At 34.4% G+C, this 18,903-nt stretch overlaps 2 protein-coding genes across 2 annotated transcripts in view; one reads left to right on the top strand and one right to left on the bottom strand.

Annotated features, from left to right (window-relative positions):
• The window catches only part of LOC136348138 (N-acetylneuraminate lyase-like), a 20,844-nt gene extending 13,217 nt beyond the window's left edge, over positions 1-7,627 (bottom strand). Inside the window, exon 1 of the mRNA XM_066298747.1 lies at positions 7,373-7,627. Coding sequence (XP_066154844.1) covers positions 7,373-7,407 — 35 coding nt within the window. The 5' untranslated portion in view covers positions 7,408-7,627. The remainder of the gene's footprint in view (positions 1-7,372) is intronic.
• LOC136348133 (UDP-glucosyltransferase 2-like) lies at positions 5,059-18,903 on the top strand. The gene is made up of 7 exons (XM_066298739.1): positions 5,059-5,295; positions 8,925-9,060; positions 10,574-10,869; positions 13,587-13,842; positions 14,839-15,061; positions 16,176-16,395; positions 18,425-18,903. Exons 1-7 carry the CDS (start codon positions 5,147-5,149, stop codon positions 18,684-18,686), a joined length of 1,542 nt encoding a protein of 513 aa, XP_066154836.1. The 5' UTR covers positions 5,059-5,146; the 3' UTR covers positions 18,687-18,903.

Below are 18,903 nucleotides of genomic sequence, written 5' to 3'. Positions count from 1 at the left end.
CATTATTGTACATTTAATTTTATTCAAAAGAGCACTCTTGGGGAATATCTATTAAATTTCATCCGGTTGACTCATCTGTGTCCAAAAATATCCACAGGAAAACAAATTAAAATTAAAATTTAAACACTCTGTGTCTCTTAAACGGAGCCGTTGCGACCATATGTTAATGGGAACTTTTTGTATTGGAATCGATCAGAGATTCATTCCCTGAAATATCTGCACGTACTTAATTAACACCCTGTATATTTCTGTCCCTGGACATTTCAGCGATTTTTCGCAGTACTCAATGCTTATGGAAAATTGGAATATGTCTTTGAATTTTAACAGAATTTGGTACTGAAGAATAATTATTGAATGTTTGGGTTTTAAGAAAACTAATTATGGCTGAAGTGTTGTGTGAAAGCCCTTTGTCTATATACTTTTGTCCATTACTGTAGCTCTACTCGTTTTCACAAAAACATGCATTTTTAGAAAAATACCTAAATACTCCGTTTCAGCATCATGCCATGCGAAGTTGCCGAGATATTCATGGAACTTAATTATTTACTTGCGTAGATTTGTACATTATAGTTTTAAGAGTATTAACAAGACCTAGAGAACTAATTATGATTAAAATTTCATATCAGGTGTTCTACATGGTGATCATTCTCTTCTATGTACATATTCTAATTATTTCGCTCTATGATGAAAAGTAATACGTCACATACAGTCAGGTTGGAAACATCTTTAAAATTACGTGTCACTTGAACCCCCTTCCATTTAAACTTTCAAGGGTGTCTGTCGCCTTAGCCAAGGGATTCACACTTGCAGTATCAAAATGGTACCAAAAAGGGAAGATAAAAATTGACGTGTTTAAGGAATTTTGCTAAAAATCAAATGCCATGTAGATGCCGAATGTTCTTCAGTTAAACTTACCACACTGTATACGACTCGTCATTTTGAATGATGTCCTTATTCACGACCTTCACCGTCCTTCACTAACCTGAACTCTATTTCAACGAAAGTAATTAGGAAATCTAAATTTGGAAAATTCAAAAATCAAGTCAAACTCTCCTATGGGTCCTTCTCTGTTTCATGTAGTTGCTCTTGTAAAAGGACTATGTTCTTTTTGATGAACTTCAGAGCAAAACTTCTGTTCCAAATGCGTTATCTGAACCAGATTCCAAACTTAACTCCAACAGTTTCGCCTCTGCCTCTGAATAAACATTCGTTCTTATTTTGGATAACAAACAATGCAAAAGTAAATACGAAACTGGCTGGCACCGTGAGCTAGTTATATTGCGATAAGTTGCACCACTACACGAAAGATGAAGAACAGTTAAGATAGACAATATTGCGGCATTAAATGTAACTTGTAATTAAGTCACATTACTTAAAATTGCGTCATTATACGAAATCCGTAAGTTCTAGAACCCATGTGCTTAGTAGTCATTTTTAATTGTACAGGGCGTTTCGATTTGATGGTGCGATCTTTTAACAAAGTATTCTACCAGACGTTTTAGGGGGGGATCTTCGTATGAAATTTTTCAGTTTGGGCCCTTCCTGTCCAAATATTCGGATCTCAAAATGGCGGAAATAATCGTTTTTTTTTATTTCTTAAAAACGGTTACACTTAGAAATCTCAATTTTGGTACTCATTATCAGCTAGTCGAGCACTATTTTGTAGTGGTGTCTATTCTTTGACTCATGTGTCCGGAGGGCGGCAATTAGCAACCCCTAATTTGGTTTTCTTTAGAACTCTTTCCTACAATGGCCGATTCCAACAAAACTTCGTTTTTAAATACCAAACAGAATTAATTTTTTTTCACTCTTGTCTTTTTTCCATACAACCAACAGTTTACGTAAAAAAATAATAATAGTTTCTCTTATCTTATTAAGCTCGTAATCGCACCACTAACCAAGGATTAAGAGCAAACGTTGAGAAATAAATAGTTCGACTAATTATTAACAATATGAAAAAATAAAAATAAATTTGCCCGATCCCCTAGATAATGGAAAAAAAAATACTACAAGTGTTCAAAATGGCCCCCGGCGCATTCTTGACATAATTGTAGTCTTTTAATTGAATTAAAGTTTACAGACCATAGAGTGTGCACAGGCGCTATTAATTTTTTGCAAAAACATTAAAAATTCTTTCTTGCAGTTCTTGTACGGTGTTACCTTCTCTTGTATAAATTAAGTCGTTCAGGTGGCCATAATAGAAATCATATGGCACAAATAGAAATCGAGAGCATTTAAGTCAGGAGAGCTCGGAGGCCAGTACATATATCGGTGCATCCTGGCCTCTCCCAACCCAACGACCTGGGAAATTTCCGTTGAGCCACCTCCGAACGACCAAAGAAAAATAGGCAGGAGTTCCTTCCTTCGTCTTGCATATACCACATCCTTTGTCTTTGTTGGAGAGGCAGATCTTCCAACAACTCGAAAAGGTTATTATCTAAAAAGTGCAAATATTCAGCTCTGCATAAACGCCCAGGCAAGATGAAAGGTCCTAACAAAGACTCTCCCAGGACGCCAGCACAAACATTTAGGGAAAAAGTATGTTGATATTTTCCAGTCATGACAGAATTGGGGTTTTCGTCGGACCATTTGCGTATATTATGATAATTAAGAATACCCTGTCGTGTAAATAGAGCTTCATCGGTGAACAGTATTTGTGGTGTAAACTGAGGGTTTCTAATACGTCTGTGCAGTATTATATTTCGGTACAAAATCTTAGGCGAAGATCATAATCTGTGGGTAACAATTCTTGAACCCTTTTGAAACAGCAAGAATGCAATCCATTTGTCGACAGTATTCTCCAAATATTAGTTGTAGGCATCTCCAGATATTAGTTGTAGACATCTCCAGACATTAGTTGTAGACATCTCCAGATATTAGTTGTAGACATCTCCAGATATTAGTTGTAGGCATCTCCAGATATTAGTTGTAAGCATACTGAAATACCTACATGCTTCTTTGACACTTCTTCCAGGATCCGCTCCAAAAAAAATCAAAACTGCTTGTTTCTGCTGAACACCGATTACATTTTCCCTTCCTGCATTTCGTTGCTGGCCATGTAAAGAACCTGTGGCCCTTAATTTTAAATGAATGCGAGCAAAAATTCAATTACTAGGCACTTAAAAATTTAAAAAACTGAAAAAGGCTTAATAGGGTATGAAAAACTATTTTTTTTACGAAAAAATGACAAGAGTGAAAAAACATTTAAATTATTTATTATTATTTAAAAACGAAATTTTGTTGGAATCGGTCATTGTAGGAAAGAGTTCTAAAGAAAACCAAATTAGGGGTTGCTAATTGCCGCCCTCCGGACACATGAGTCAAAGAATAGACACCACTACAAAATAGTGCTCGACTAGCTGATAATGAGTACCAAAATTGAGATTTCTAAGTGTAACCGTTTTTAAGAAATAGAAAAAAAAAACGATAATTTTCCGCAATTTTGAGACCCGAATATTTGGACAGGAAGAGTCCAAATTGAAAAATTTCATACGAAGATTCCCCTCCAAAATGGCTGGTAGAATACCCTGTTAAAAGATTTAACCATCATTCCGGAACACCCTGTGTAAATTAGTTAACAAACAATTTTGCGTAGATTTAGATTAAGATTAACTTTAGTCTCAAATGATGTCGCTTGCCTGAATGTAAATTTTTAAATAAAACGTATATATATATTTTTTTTTAATAAGTCTGTTCGAACCGCAAACTTAACTCTCTCATCATATTCTGTTGCACATAAATTTAGTGCGCTGCATGCATTGTCTGGTGGTGGGGGCTGTGTTACATGCGTCTTAACGTGCGCTTGAACTTAATTCTCCTTCAATCACAATTTATTGCAGAGACGGCTGCAACATTTGTCATTTGTTTAAAGGTAAACAAACGACAAATTTCTTTGTTTTTAAAATAAAACAAATAAAACAAATAAAAACAAATAATTGCAATTATTAGTTAAAAAAATATCAAGTTTGCGTTTAAACATTAGAGAAATTAATTAATAAGATAAATTTATTTATTAATCGGTACTCGCTCAGATGTTCCATGGTAAATTTTGGTAATGGTAAACTTACTTATTTTAGAGAATAGCTTTGACAAAAATGATAGAAGTATATCCAATTATTAAATAACTTAAATAAAATTCAAGGAACTTTAAACTGATTTCGTTTGCCTTTCGAACTCTATAAATCCGACACTGCTCAAGTGAATCAACTATAATTAGTCTGGTTATACAGGGTTCGTCTTTAGGACTGACACAATCGACATATGGAAAATTACAGGTTTAATGTCTTTTTAAAATTTGTACTTTTGTGGAAAAAACCTGTCGTAAAAATATCTCCAACCTGATATAATTTCCGGTTAAACCGGACACTGGCCCTTATCTCATTTTTCTGAAATGGGACATGGCACCTTTTTTAATGAAAATTTAATTTCTTTGTCGCAAATAAACATAAGTTTCGTAATACAACATTGTACCGATTCTCAACAGTTTTTAGTTTATTTTGCGTTTTACAACTTTTTTGATGGTTGTTTTATTAAAACTCAATTATGTCCAAAACTATTTGACATAAATAGACGAAATAAATTTTAAATTGCTGGAAAATAAACAAATTTTTATAAAGAATTGAGAAAACAATTTGAAAAAGTTTTTGAAAAAAATGATTGAAATTTGGAATTTTTAAATTCAAAAGTCATTTTTTTCATATAAAGCCTTGCAATTATTTTTACACCATGAGATCGATAGAGAAATTTGGACGAATACGATGTACATAATATTTACCAAAAATTTATACTTTTCGAATAAACTGAAAAAACCATAAACTACTTTATACTGCGTAGGTAATATACATGTAAAGGTGCGCTGATGTATATACATCACCTTTAGACGATCGACTTGCGTAATTTTTATTTTGTTTTTTACAAATGTCAGGTTTTTTCCACGCTACAAAAATACAAACTCCAAAAATACAATAAACTTGTAATTTTCCATGTACGGGTCGTGTCCGCTCTCAAAGGCGAACTCTGTATATACTTTCATTTCTTATCTGGGATACAGTATTCAATGTCGTGAATGAATTATTAACCGACATCGCATCATTTTGGAGTGCAAACGATTGAAAGTGTTAGCAATTTGTCGTGAAGATCTTGAAAAATGAAGGGCTGTTATTTAATTCTTATATTTTTTGCAGTTTCCATTAAATTGGTAGAAATACATGCTGCACGAATTTTATGTGTCTTTCAAATGCCTGCAGTAAGTCATCAAGCGACGTTCAAACCAATTTCTAGGACCCTTTCTCTTAGGTAAGACTTAAATGTGAACTTTCGTAAATGATCCCTCTTTGTACAATGTGGCCCAACGAAAACTTCGCACCTCGATTTCCATTGTTTAAAATGAACATGCGTACAAACGCTCCAACCCGTCGATTTTTGACTCGAGAGAGACAGTTTTTTTATAGTATTTTCAGCCCTTTAACTTGGACCTCTGAACAAGGGCAACAGTTACACCCAAAATGTTTAGTGAGAGGGGGGGTTGACTGATAAATCATTTTAAAATTAGTTGTACCCTGATTATAATGTTCAAGTTTGAAAAAATTGTCATTTTCCCGTTGATATGGCAGTTTGCTAAAATCTGCGAGGGAAAAAGCTTTTAATTAATAAATAACACTGGTTTAACTAATATCTATTGCCTGAAATGTTAGAATTGCTGCCGGTTACTAATGATCTGCTTAATTAAAAAATGCAAGTAGAATTTTTTTAATCATATTTCGTTTTCGATTTAATAGTAATTAAAGTTAAGGAAAGAAATAACAAGTTTTTAGTTAAAAAAAATATGTTATTAAGCTTCTAAAAAGCTGCGTTTTAAAGTCTTTTTGTTACGTTTGGTGTCGGAAAAATGACATCAGAGACCAGCAATAGTCTGACATATGCGCATTCTAAAAATCCTGGCGACGCTCCTCAATGACGCGTAAATCTTGATGCATACGTTCTCCTTGCTCTTCACTCAGACCGCCTAAGTCGTCAGGGAACTTGTCATCATGACCATGAAGAAAGTTAATTTTTATACTTCCACTACATCCCACATTTTTTAATCGTAGCAGCAGATCTTTTACCAGTTGAACGTAATTATCTGATTTTCTATTACCCAAAAAATTTTGCATTACTAGAACAAACACTTTCGAAGCATTTGATTCAAAGTCGGTCATCGAATCCATGAAGTTGATATCTTGCGTGAGTTGTCTGATTTGAGGACCATCAAAAATACCTGATTTTAACTTTTCCATTGTAAGCTAATGGAATTTTCGGCAAATGTAGGTGAACCAGCTTCCATTTTTATCAAGAATTGTCACAAACTAACTGTTCCATGATGCCCAGTTTTACATGTAATGGTGGCAGGATGATTTAGTCACGAGATGCCAATGGATTGTGAATCACATTTTGTTCACCAGGCGTCATATATTCTCTTAAAGCCCAACTCCTTCTTGCCCAGTGATAAACTTTGGCTCTGCTATCCCAGAGACGTATGAAACATGGGAACTTAGTCTACCCATTTTGCTGACCAAGGAGAATGCTAACCATCTTCAAATCAACACCTGTTGGTGTTCATGATACTTCAATTTTTCCACGATTAATGGAACGTTACAATATTCCTCCTTTAATTTTGTGCTGTGTGCAATAGACATCCCAGCGTATGTAACAAAATGCATTTAAGGCTACGTTTTGAACTGTCAATTAACAAACGCCTTTAGTTATGTGGCAAAAAGCTAATTCGAATGAACAGGAATAATCCTTGTCCTCTTAAGGAATAAGCACGTACCACGAAAACTCCCATCTCCACTAATTCTCCTATTTAGGAATTTTGCCTAGTTTGCACTATTTCACTATACAATGTGACCCACTCGTTTTGGGGTCAATCTGTAAAAAGTTTATTGATTGTGCGATTTAGCCCGGATTAAAAAAAAAATTATACAGCGTGATAAACTGCACTTTTTCAGCAAAAATGGCCTCATTGACATGAAATTCAAGGCCTACTATGAGAGTTTCTAGGAGCAAAATTTTAACAAATCGTATCAGCGATTTTTTAGAAAAAATCTGTGCACGCCACTGGGTTGACTGCCTCTCAAAACGGGCCTGCACAAAATTTTATTTAAAAATTTTAAGTAATAGCGATTTTGTAAAAGAATTTAAAATGCACACTGGGTACGTACTTATTTTCAAAAATTTATAGTTTATAACGACTTAGTTATGGTCTTAGGCTTATACAGAACAAATAAAACAAAAAGGAATGAAAATTACATCACAAGAAACAATTAAATTAAATTAATTCGTAATAAAATTAATCGAAAATATTGTTTATGCGTTGCACAGTGCTTCGGCTTACCGGTCTACCTGGATGTCCGATGTCGAATTCTGCATTCTGCCGCAGCTTCTGCTGCCGAGCGCACGCGCGTTGTCGCCAACAAGACGAACAATTTCTGTTTTTCCTCTTACACTTGAATTTTCCACAATTTTCACGATTAATAGTTCAATTTGTATTAAGAACGAATAAGTTTTAATGTCGATGTTGACGTTTGTTGCGTTTGTTTGACAGTTAAACACTTCACTTATTCTCCATAGCCGGCTATGAATTTTTCAAAATAAATATATACTGAGGGTGCAGTTTTAGTTCTACAAAATCGTTATTACTTCAAATTTTTCGATAAAATTTTGTACAGGCCCGTTTTGAGGGGTGGCCAATCCAGTGGCGGGCGCAGATTTTGTCTAAAAAATCGTTAATATAATTTATTAAAATTTTGCCCCTTGAAACTGTCACAGTAGGCCTTGAATTTCATGTCAACGAGGCCATTTTTGCTGAAAAAGTGCAGTTTATCAAGCTCTATAATTAAAAAATCCAGGCTAAATAGCACAATTGATAAACTTTTTACAGACCAACCCAAAAAGAAATGGGTCACACTGCTGAAGGACACGTCTATCCCAGACAGAACACTTCTATAATTTTCGAGGTTTCGCAGCTAGTAGAGCGTCATTTTGTATCAATCCGCAATAAAGTAGTTTTTACAAAGTTGTGTTTCTGAACCAAACGCTTAACTCTTGGTTCATGTTGAGTCAGACCCATTCTTATCATCAAACTCTTGATACCTAAACATAACGCAATTTTATCACCTTAGTCAAAAAAACAGCGTCTTTCGCTCCGGTGCTGGGATGGGAAAGTTGCATTTCATCGATGGCATTATGAACAGGCATGTTTATTTAGAAATATCACGGCAAAATTTACAACCCAGCGTAGAAAAATTGAACATTTTTAGCGACTTTATGTTCTATCAGGACAACGATCCGAAACATAGCGCCCAAATTGTGAAAAAACGGCTTTTGTATAGCTGTCCTCGTGTAATAAAAACCTCACCGCAATCACCTCACGTTAATGTCATAGAAAGTCTCTGGGTTAAATTAGAAAGTGAAATTAGGAAACATGTGATTTCCAGGAAAACGCCCTCTCCTCAAAGAATAAGAGAAAAGTTCCCAGGATTACAAGGGTTCTAGTATAGTAGTAGTAATCGTTAAATTGCTCTTCATTCGATATACTACAATGGGTGCCTTTTTATTTCAAAATAAAAAGTTAGCAAGGGTATCTGGATAAGGGTGAAAGCTTTGAACGTCGAAAATAATGCATTAAATGCTCTTTTTTTAAATAAAATTCTCGTATTTAAATATGCTTTAAAAATATGGGGTTTATGAAAGTTATAAATGTGTTACAGTACTATTTACAGGCGCTGCATACGATTTAAAATATACGATTAAGTTAATAATTAATAGAAGAAATTTCTGATGTAAAAATTATATATATTTCACATTTTTCTGTGAACAAGCTTGTTATCTGCTATTATCTCTGGCCTTCCACATGAGTCAATCTGTATACATATGTTTTGTTTCAGAGGGCACGAAGTTATAGCAGTAACGCCTCATCCTATAAACGATTCAACACTTGTTAATCTGACTGAAATTGACACAAGTAAGGACACATATCCAATTATTTCGAGGCATGGATTTGAATTTTTCATGTCAAAATCGGTAAGATAAATAAAAAGAGTGTAGAATTTATTGTTTTAAGCTAAGCCACACAATAACCTAAACCTTCATTGTTATTCTTCTATAATTGTCAGGATATTTCACTATCACCACCTCAAAAACGATGTCAAAAACACCCTCGATATTTGCACATATTGACTTCCTAGGCGCGTGCGCGCAACGGTAGCGAAATAAGCTTATATCTCCTTGATTTGGTACCAATAACCACAGCAGCGAAGCAAAGCAAACGTCAATAGCTCCGTGGCTGTTTTGAGGACAGCTGTACCGAAATTACAAGTTCTAAGCCTGTCCTTTTCACAAATTTTTGAAGTCGTAGAAAGTAGCATTTTGTGCATCCACGGCCGTATTACTCGAGGATGAAGTCTCTAATTTTCCCTCAAGTTGTACACTCTGTTTTCATTTACGAGCAAAAGTTAAAATTACATCGTCAAAATAACAAAAAACTCTATATTAAACACTTGTTTCTCATTGGTCAGTTTTGCGCACGTTAGATGAAATCGACATCTCTTCACCTAAGTCAAAGTTCCCCACATATCCATTTGAATGATTGTAGCAAGGTAGTAGAAAGAGTTTCGTAGAAAACTTGCGCCAAGTGACCATTTCTTCATGCTGGTTGTATAATACATCATAATCTCATTTTTTTTTCAAATAATTACTCAACGAAATCCTCGCGTGTTCTATTGGCCGAAATCCGCTAAACCAGGGGTTCCCAAACATTTTAGAGTTAAGGCTGCCTGTGAATGTGCAGGATCACTCAAAATTCAGTGCAAATATTTTAAGCGAGTATTTTTGACATCAAAATAAGACTGTTTCTTCTTATAAACCTGCGTCTTAAAATGCACCGTTTCGGAGCTGAACTCATCGAAAATTGGACGGAAAAATCGATTATTTTGCAAACGGTTAGTTGTATCACAAAAGCACACGACATAGTGAAATTTAGGGTTTCTCGGTGGAAACAAAATGTGGCCAATGCAACAGACAAAACCAAAGGACACATACAAACAACAGGACAGATTGCACTTAGAATGATCACCAAGATCAGACACCCTGGAAACCCACCACACAACCCATCAAACCAACCACTGTATACGCATGACAAGAATAACTGAAAGACTACCACAGCTACAGGCCAAATGGAAAGACAACCCTCACAATTGGACGATACTGAACCCACTTTGTCTAGCAGGACAGATGAAATAAGCAAAATTCCGTCTTCAGTCAAAACCCATACTAGAATGCCATTGAGAGCAGAGCTCTTTTTTGTTTTTTTTTTTTTGAGTCTTCTTTTTGATCTTTGTATTGCTATGTTTTCGATGATTTTTCTCGTTCTAGTGAAATATGTTAGCAAAATAGATTAATTATATAACAGGGGCAGAAAGACCATATGGTCGATATCCCATTCCTTTGGGAATAAAGATGAGTTATTATTATTATTATTTTGTTGATTGAAAATTTTCGATACGCCTTTACATGACATTAGAGTTTTATATTCCAGTTGACTGTTCAGTCGAAAATCAGGAAAATATTTGCTATGTATAATGAGTTTGCTCATGCCATATTAGGAAATGAACAATTCAAGGAAATATACTTGGACGAATCCCAAAAGTTCGATCTAATAATTTCACAGATATATATCAGTCCTATTATGTTCGCTTTAAGCGCGAAGCTGAAGGCTCCAATTATTGGAGTATCATCCATGGGCGGATGGTCAGGAACCCACGTATCCATGGGGAATCCAAATCCTCCTTCTATATATTCAGAAATGTTTCTACCTTATAATGGAGATCTAACGTAAGTACCTAATGCACAAAGCTAATAGAATTAAGTTCCATTTTTTCTTATTGTTGATATGGTTTTAGCGTATGTTATAAAAATTTTTAAGTAAATAATATCTGGAAAATTAAGAACTTGTGAAGTGAATGCTTTGCTTATGAGTGTTACAGACGGCACACTCTAAACCATACACAATGCGATTTTTTAATTTCCTTTTTTTCGTTTTTTCCGGCGACAAAATGAGACCTCTGCCCACAAAGTAGGGCCAATCTCAATGCCACTAATGCGCAGGTGTACTCTTTTTTTATTTATTGCTTAAAATTGTTGTTGGGAAATCGTCCAATCATGCATTAACCTGTAAAATGTTGAAAACTCTGATATTTTTCAAATCAATCTAAAGTAAATATGCTAAAAGTTACGGGGCAAGCAACAAAATTCTGCGGAAGGCTAATGTTTTGGTCTGTCACGGTACATCCGATTAATGGTACTATAAGCGGTTTGTGACAAAACGCTTATAATACAGTTCTTCTAGGAAATAGAAAGTCAATCAATAGTAATAAATCGCTAAAAGCTAAAAGTCATTCGTAATCTCCAATTTATTATGTAGTTAAAGTCGCGGATACCGCTTTGTGACGTCACACCGCTGGGAAAGAGCTTCAGCCGTTCATGAGAATTTTTTCCCCGATATTATTTAATTTTTCAAAATTATACCCATACATGGAATTTGGCTATTTCTAACAAATTAATAATTTTTAAATGGAATTTTATTTTTTTTTGTGAACATTCCCATTATTTTTTGTTTGCTGCATGCAATCCTCCGAAATCGTTGGGTTAACCAAAATACTTATAAGACTCATTTCACATCGTTTTTTGCCGAGTACCATCCAAGTATCGCACAAGGTAAAAACTTTTTCCGCAAGGAAGCAGAAAGAGGTTAAATTAAAAAAAAAAAACTAAAAAGTTCAATTAACGTTAAAGCATTCTTCTGGATGTTTATCGAGAACTTTCCGGTATGCAGCGCGTTAAAGGAAGTATAAAATATTTAAAAAGATAGTAGTACGTAATAACTAAAATAAACAAAAAAAAAATGTTAGTAAACATGGATTCGCAAAGTAACCGTTTCAGAGATATGGAAGACTTTCTTGAAACATTTATTTTTGCAATTGTTTATTACTTACTTATTATTTATTTATTATAAAAATAAATTTAAAAAAATCCCCATTTTTTTAAATTTGTTAAAAACTTGCATTTTGGCTATTTACTCTAACGCAGAATTAATCAAGATGGTGGTACCAATGGCATTGCTACGGAAGGGCGATGTCTTTACATTGAAGCGTATCAAAATCGCTAGATTCTTTCACTTCATATGTTTAGAAGAATTCACTAAAGATTGCTTGATCCTGATTCATTGAGCAAACCATGGTATTCCTTTGGAAGATCAAGGTTAGTATCTGCTTCTAGGACAGAAGAAGAAATTTTAGCATGGATAGGATATGATCCGGGGACGAGTGCTGGTCAGCCGCGGTAGTGCTCCTCTTATTTGGAAAATCCTTCACGAGCTGCTTTATCCGTACTATATGCGACCACTACAGGCATTAAATTCACTTGATCATCAAGTACATGTGGTTTTTTAACGGTGGCTTCTACGCAACGATGCTAAAGACCTGTTTTCATGTCATTGTTTCTTTTACTGATGAGGCCGGGTTCACACGAAACGGAGTTGTTAATTTGCGCATTGCACATGTTTGGTCCGACGAAAATCCCCCTGCTCTAACGGAATCTGAACATCAGACACGTTTTCCATTAAACATTTGGATGGATATTGTAGATGGCAGGTTCATAAATCCTGTCGTTTTACCAAACAAATTAACAAATGTTGCTTATCCAAACTTTCTGCAGAACACAACAGGTGATATTCTGGACGATATTCCTTTGGACCAAAACAGCAATTGTGGGTCCAAGCATTATGGTGCTCCTGCTCATTTTTCGATTATCATCAGAGAGCATTTACATCAAACTTTTTCGCGTAGATCGGTCGGAAAGGGCAGATCTGCATTGTGGTTTACAAGATCGTCTGACTTAAACCCTCCAGATTTCCTTCTTTGAGCATTTTTGAAGACATTAGTTTATGGTACTCTTGTAAATAGCCTCCCAGACAATGCGGGGTTGTTAGAAAGGGTCCGGGTTGCCTTCAGACAAAGATGTCATGCCTGCTTGGGATTGGAAGGCGGGTACTCTGAACATCTTATGTAACTTTTATTTTGATTTTGCTAAAAGATTTTTTATTTGTTTGTACATAATAAATAAGTAATAAATAATTGCAAATAAACGTTTTAAAAAAGAATAACCCTCCATATCTCCGAAACCGTCATCATGTTATTATATGTTACTTTGCAGAATCATGTTAACTAAGACTTTTTTGTTTATTTTAATCTATACCATTATTCCTTTAAATATTTTTTACTTTTTTTAACACTCTGTATAACCCTGCATATTTATGAAACAAGGCTTTGGCGAGGTACTCTTTCCAATTAATTTTTGAATGAATTTTTGAATTCTCTACTGTAAAATTCATAAAATAATAGCCATGTTGGATTTCCGAATTCATACAAAGGAATCCAAAAATGTGGCCTTGCCCCGTCTTGTATCGTGCACTCTGTAGCTGTTATTCATACTATTGCAAATTTTCATTTCCTCTATATAGCTATTTTGCGAGTACGGCTATTCCTTTTCAGATTTTACGAACGAATTAAGAGCACCCTGTATTTTGTGTGGTCTCGGCTTTACGTCTATTTTGTTGCAATGCCCAAATGTAATGAAATAGCAAGGAAGTTCCTAGGGAATGACTTACCTTATCTGGCGGACATCGAGAGAAACGTTAGTGCAGTATTTCTAAACATAAATCCAATACTTTATACACCAAGACCAATGGTACCGACGGTAATACCCTTAAGTTTCATGCACATTCAACCAAGAAAGGAGCTGCCGAAGGTTGGTATATAAAACAATTTTTAAATTTAGTTAAGCGCATGAAGTCGGTACCGAAGAATTCAGAAGTTCCGCGCGAGTGAATATTCGATGCAACGTATCAAACACATAATATAAAGGGTGATTCAAAATTACGTGCAAATATTTTAAGAGGGCATTTTTAAGGTTAACATAAGCCTGTTTCTTCCTATTAACCTGTATATATACAGGGCGAGTCGGGAGGATCGTGCCAAACTTCAGAAGCGTGTTGCATATGAAAAATAAATGTAAAAAAACTCAAATGTTGTTATTCGATTTTCGTTTGTTTACAAGTTATAGCGTAAATAAAATTAAAACATAAAATTAAAATTTTTTATAAATTTCATAAGAAATTCCATAAATGAACGTTTGGATATCATATTAAATGTTCAAAAATATTGTCATTAACTTCTAAACATTTTCGGCTTCGTCTATGAAGAGCATTCGTTGCGCTCCTGATTGCTTCATGTCTTTCTTTAATAGCAGCTGCAGCATTTCTAATGCGTTGAATTAGTGCATCTTGAGTGTCCACTTTTACTCTGTACACTTCAGTTTTAAACCAACCCCACAAACAATAGTCTAGTGGTGTGAGGTCTGGAGATCTTGGAGGCCAACTAATAGGGCCACCACGACCAATCCAACGTCCAGGAAATCTTTACGTCTAAATGTTGCTTAACCTGGCTAAAAAATTTTATTTACGCTATAACTTGTAAACAAACGAAAATCGGATAACAACATTTGAGTTTTTTTACATTTATTTTTCACGTACAACACGCTCCTGAAGTTTGGCATGATCCTCCCGACTCACCCTGTATATTTATATGTGTATATAACCCCTGTTTTTTTAGGTGCTTTATTTACTTAATGTTTCAAAAGTTATGTAAACCTAATTTCAAAAGGGTCCGAGGGGGTGGTCTACATTTTATGTTTCCGCCAAGAAACTCAAAATTCATCATATTAATTTAGAATTTCTCCTTTCAGGACATAAAAACACTAATAGAAGGCGCTGAAAATGGCGTTGTATATTTTAGCTTAGGATCAAACGTTAAAAGTATTAATATACCCGAGGAAATCAGAAGTCTTCTGATGCAGGTGTTTGCCGAATTGCCATATAAAGTCCTCTGGAAATTCGAAGCAGAAGAATTGCCTGGCAAACCTGATAATGTGATAATAAAAAAATGGTTGCCCCAACAAGATATTTTAGGTAAGTTTGTATAGGGTGTCCCATAATAGAAGATATATTAAACGTTTATGGGGAAAGTGAACGTAGTACCAACAAAAACCCCGTAGAAGATCAAGTGAAAGGCCCTGATGTATAGATTTAACATATTTTAATAATTGCGACTTTGCCGTTTCAAACGGCTCAATATACAGGGTTATTCAGATTCGACGCTCATCATTGGGATCTCAGTAACCGTAAGAGATACGAGATCGATTAAAATGGGGCAAAGCTGCGCAATTTGGAGCTCAATAAAATTCCTTTTTAAAAGTTGAAAAATTCCGATTACTTCCGAAGATATCCGTAAAAATACGAAATTAAAAAAAAAACGTTTCTTTTCTTTACTGAGGTTATTTGACGAGATAATTAAGAACGAATGACACGTCACCATTGGCCCTTTTTCTCTTCTACAAAGTGACGATATCATATTTTAAATCTGACATTTAGAGTTCCTGCAATCATCATCAATTTTGTTTTTTTCTTATTGGCGCCATCTTGGATTTTTCAACTTTTAAAAAGGCATTTTATTGAGCTTCAATGCGCAACTTTGCCCCAATTTAATCGATATCGTATCTCTTATCGTTCCTGAGATCCCAATGATGAGCGTCGAAACTGAATAACCCTGTATATATATATATATATACACACATATATATTTTTTTTCGAGGCGTTTAGAATGACGATAAGTTACTAATTGTTTCGTTAGTAGCCTTAATACTCTTTTAAAATTGTTTGTTACCATTTTCGAAAATTCAATTCATCTCATGCTTTATTGATCAAAACGTTGCGTCTATAGAACTGTTCTTACGTGGAGTATACCGCTGCACGCCAAAACCTTTGGAATGGAGAAATAACTGAATTAAAAATTGCCTTTTTTGCTGATTTCGATTAACTGCCGATTAAAACGTATGCGCTATGACTCTGCATAGAGCACTTGGAAAGGTCGATTAACGGTTGTTTTAGGCTTCATCTATGCCAGTTGCCTTAATTCCACATTCCTCCCGTTTATCTGATTTCGATATCATCATTGTCTCAATCGTAAAAGAAAGATATTTCACATCAGGTAAGCATTAAGCATGAACCAAAAATTATTTTGGAGGTCACCCAAATGTCAAGGCGTTTATAAGCCAGTGCGGTCTCCAGTCTACTGAAGAAGCTATAGATAGGGAAACACCAATGGTCGGAATACCATTTATAGCCGATCAAGAAATGAACAGTCTACGACTGGCTGATTGGGGCGTTCTCCGACATATTGACTATCTCAATACGTCCAAAGATGAGTTGGTGAAAGCCATAAAGGATGTCGCTGAAAATCCCAAGTGAGTGCAATTTTACAGGGCCACTTATCTACGCGAGCCAACAAGATTCAACGATTAGGTGAAGATGCAGTTTAAAGAATTTACAGGTTGCTGCTCCTTTCGAAAATATCTTAGTGAAAGTAAATTTATGAATTTTCATGTTCACTTTTTTCTGTTGCGTCTTTCTTCCATTTTTCTATTATATCTATTTTCGATAAAGCAAAAAAACTAAGATGACGTGTTACAGCATCTGTTCAATATCTGTTTCACGGTAATGTGGAGTTTTGGAGTTCAGAATTTGCATTTTGAATTTCTATCTTCAACGTGGGAGTTTTAAATATTAACGTGGAACCAAAAATGCGTTTTGGGTTGGTACTATCTAGTACTCAAAGGTCACATACGTGTCGCTTTGATTGGGATCAGATTATTTAGTTCGATTAATAGATGTAGGTTTAAATACTTCCAGAGTTCGACCTAAATGGGTGCAAAAAGGTTCCCTTCGGGATCGATACATTTCTTGAAAAGGTCGTATTCCATTTTCGTGAGAGAAATAATTTAAAAACGCGCTTAGAAATTGTTCATAGATGCCATGTTGCAAGCCTGCATTAACATTTGTGATCAATGTCCAGAATGGCTTTGGGCCTTATTCTTAAGCGTCCAAGGAGGAAAACCACTGCCTAAGTGTCAAAAAGTCAATGTCCTGCAAACTATACCAAGACGTAAAGGTTCACGGAAACGTTGAAACATACATACGAAATTATTTTCTACATAAAGTTGTCGTTACTTTGATCCATTAGCCTTAAGACGATTAAGTATCAATGCACATATACAGGGTATTTCTTAATGAAACGTAAAAAATCAAATGGGTGAATCATGAGCTTATTATTTAACATAAAACTTCATATAAAGACGTGCCCTAAATTGCTTCCATTTCGATTTACAAGGAATTAAAGTTACTTTTTTTTCGATTTTCATAAATTTTTCTCTTATTTATAAAGATAATTAACTTAAAATTATATAAATAAAAAACGAAAAAACTAAAATAACAATTATTTAAAATATTCTATTGGGCGTAACTTTGTTCGTGTTCGCTTTCAATACTTTACATCAGACCTTTTTTTATGACATTTTTAGATTTTATTCATTAATTTCATTCAATGCGTTATGACTATTATTAACTTTTTTGCCTCTTCGGTTTGTTCATTAAAAACATTAATTTAAGAGATTGGCAAAAATTAAAATTACTAATTCATTTTGACTCGTCAATGCTTGAACGAAACCTTTGAAGACACGTAGATCCAAAGAGGGGAGATCCTCAATCTGGGCCTCATCAGTCACCTGACCTAAATATATTTTAGTTAAGATTTATACATTTAAAAACTTTAGTATATTCTACACCACCGAACTTGAATAGTGAAGAAGCGTTAGAATTGTAAATGCTCGTCAAACTATTAGGAATGTACATGGAAATTTTCATAATCTCCGACAGTCCATGAGAAAAAAAGTAGAATCATGTATTTTGGTAGGAGGATATTTTCAGCAATTACTTTGATCATAATTCAAAATTGCAGTTTTGATTTTTGCAAATATCTCTTAAGGTACGGTCCCTAATAAAAAAAAAACTGAGGAGGCAGAAAAGTTAATAAAAGGCATAAGGGATTAAGCGAAGTTGATAAATTAATTTTAAAAATGTAATAAAAAAGTTCTGATATAAAATATTGAGAGCGACAACGAAAAAAATAACGCCCTCTAAAGTATTTTAAATAATTGTTATTTCAGTTTGTTCGTAATACTAAATTGATTGTTACTATCAATTTTGAGTTAATTATATTTATTCTATATAAATAACAGAGAAATTAACGAAAATAGAAAAAGAAACAAAAATTGTACACCGTGTAAATCAAAATTGAAGCAATTTAGAAAATACCTTTATATGAAGTTTTTATCTTAAAATAAGTTCATGATTTACCCATTTATTAAGAAACACTCTGTATAGCATTTATGAACTAATATGTTCTTGCGGATTATTTTTTTAAAACGGTATTAACAGTTATAGAGAAAACATGAAAAAACTTCGACGACTATTGCAAGATGAACCTATGAGCGGGATTGAAAAGGCGGTATGGTGGGCTGAATATGTGATCAGGCACAAGGGAACAAGGCATTTGAGAAGTCCAACAGTGGACATCGATTGGCACAAATACCTACTTCTAGATTTAATCGGCATTTTGATTGTTGTCCTTATCTTAGTTTTACAAGTTAGTCTACTAATGGGTAAGGTAGGAAATAAAATTAAAACCAAAACAGAATAAAAACATAAAGTAAAATACACACAGTAGAGAAATGGCAAAATTTGATTCTATTTGTTGTTAATTTTCTCTAGAATCAAGCATATTACGTAGTTGTGTATAGTGTTGTCCGTAGACTTTTTTTATGAAAAAGTTTTTTTATGAGTTTTGATTATTGTAATTTTCTTAAAATTTGCCTTATTGACTTCTTTTATGACCTAATAAAAGTCGCTAAAAAATT

Source organism: Euwallacea fornicatus, chromosome 31 (genome assembly GCF_040115645.1).
Source record: "Euwallacea fornicatus isolate EFF26 chromosome 31, ASM4011564v1, whole genome shotgun sequence".
In the NCBI taxonomy this organism is placed as follows: Eukaryota; Metazoa; Arthropoda; class Insecta; order Coleoptera; family Curculionidae; genus Euwallacea; species Euwallacea fornicatus.
The sequence above is the reverse complement of the archived record's forward strand: the minus strand, read 5'-3'. Positions and strand labels throughout refer to the sequence as shown.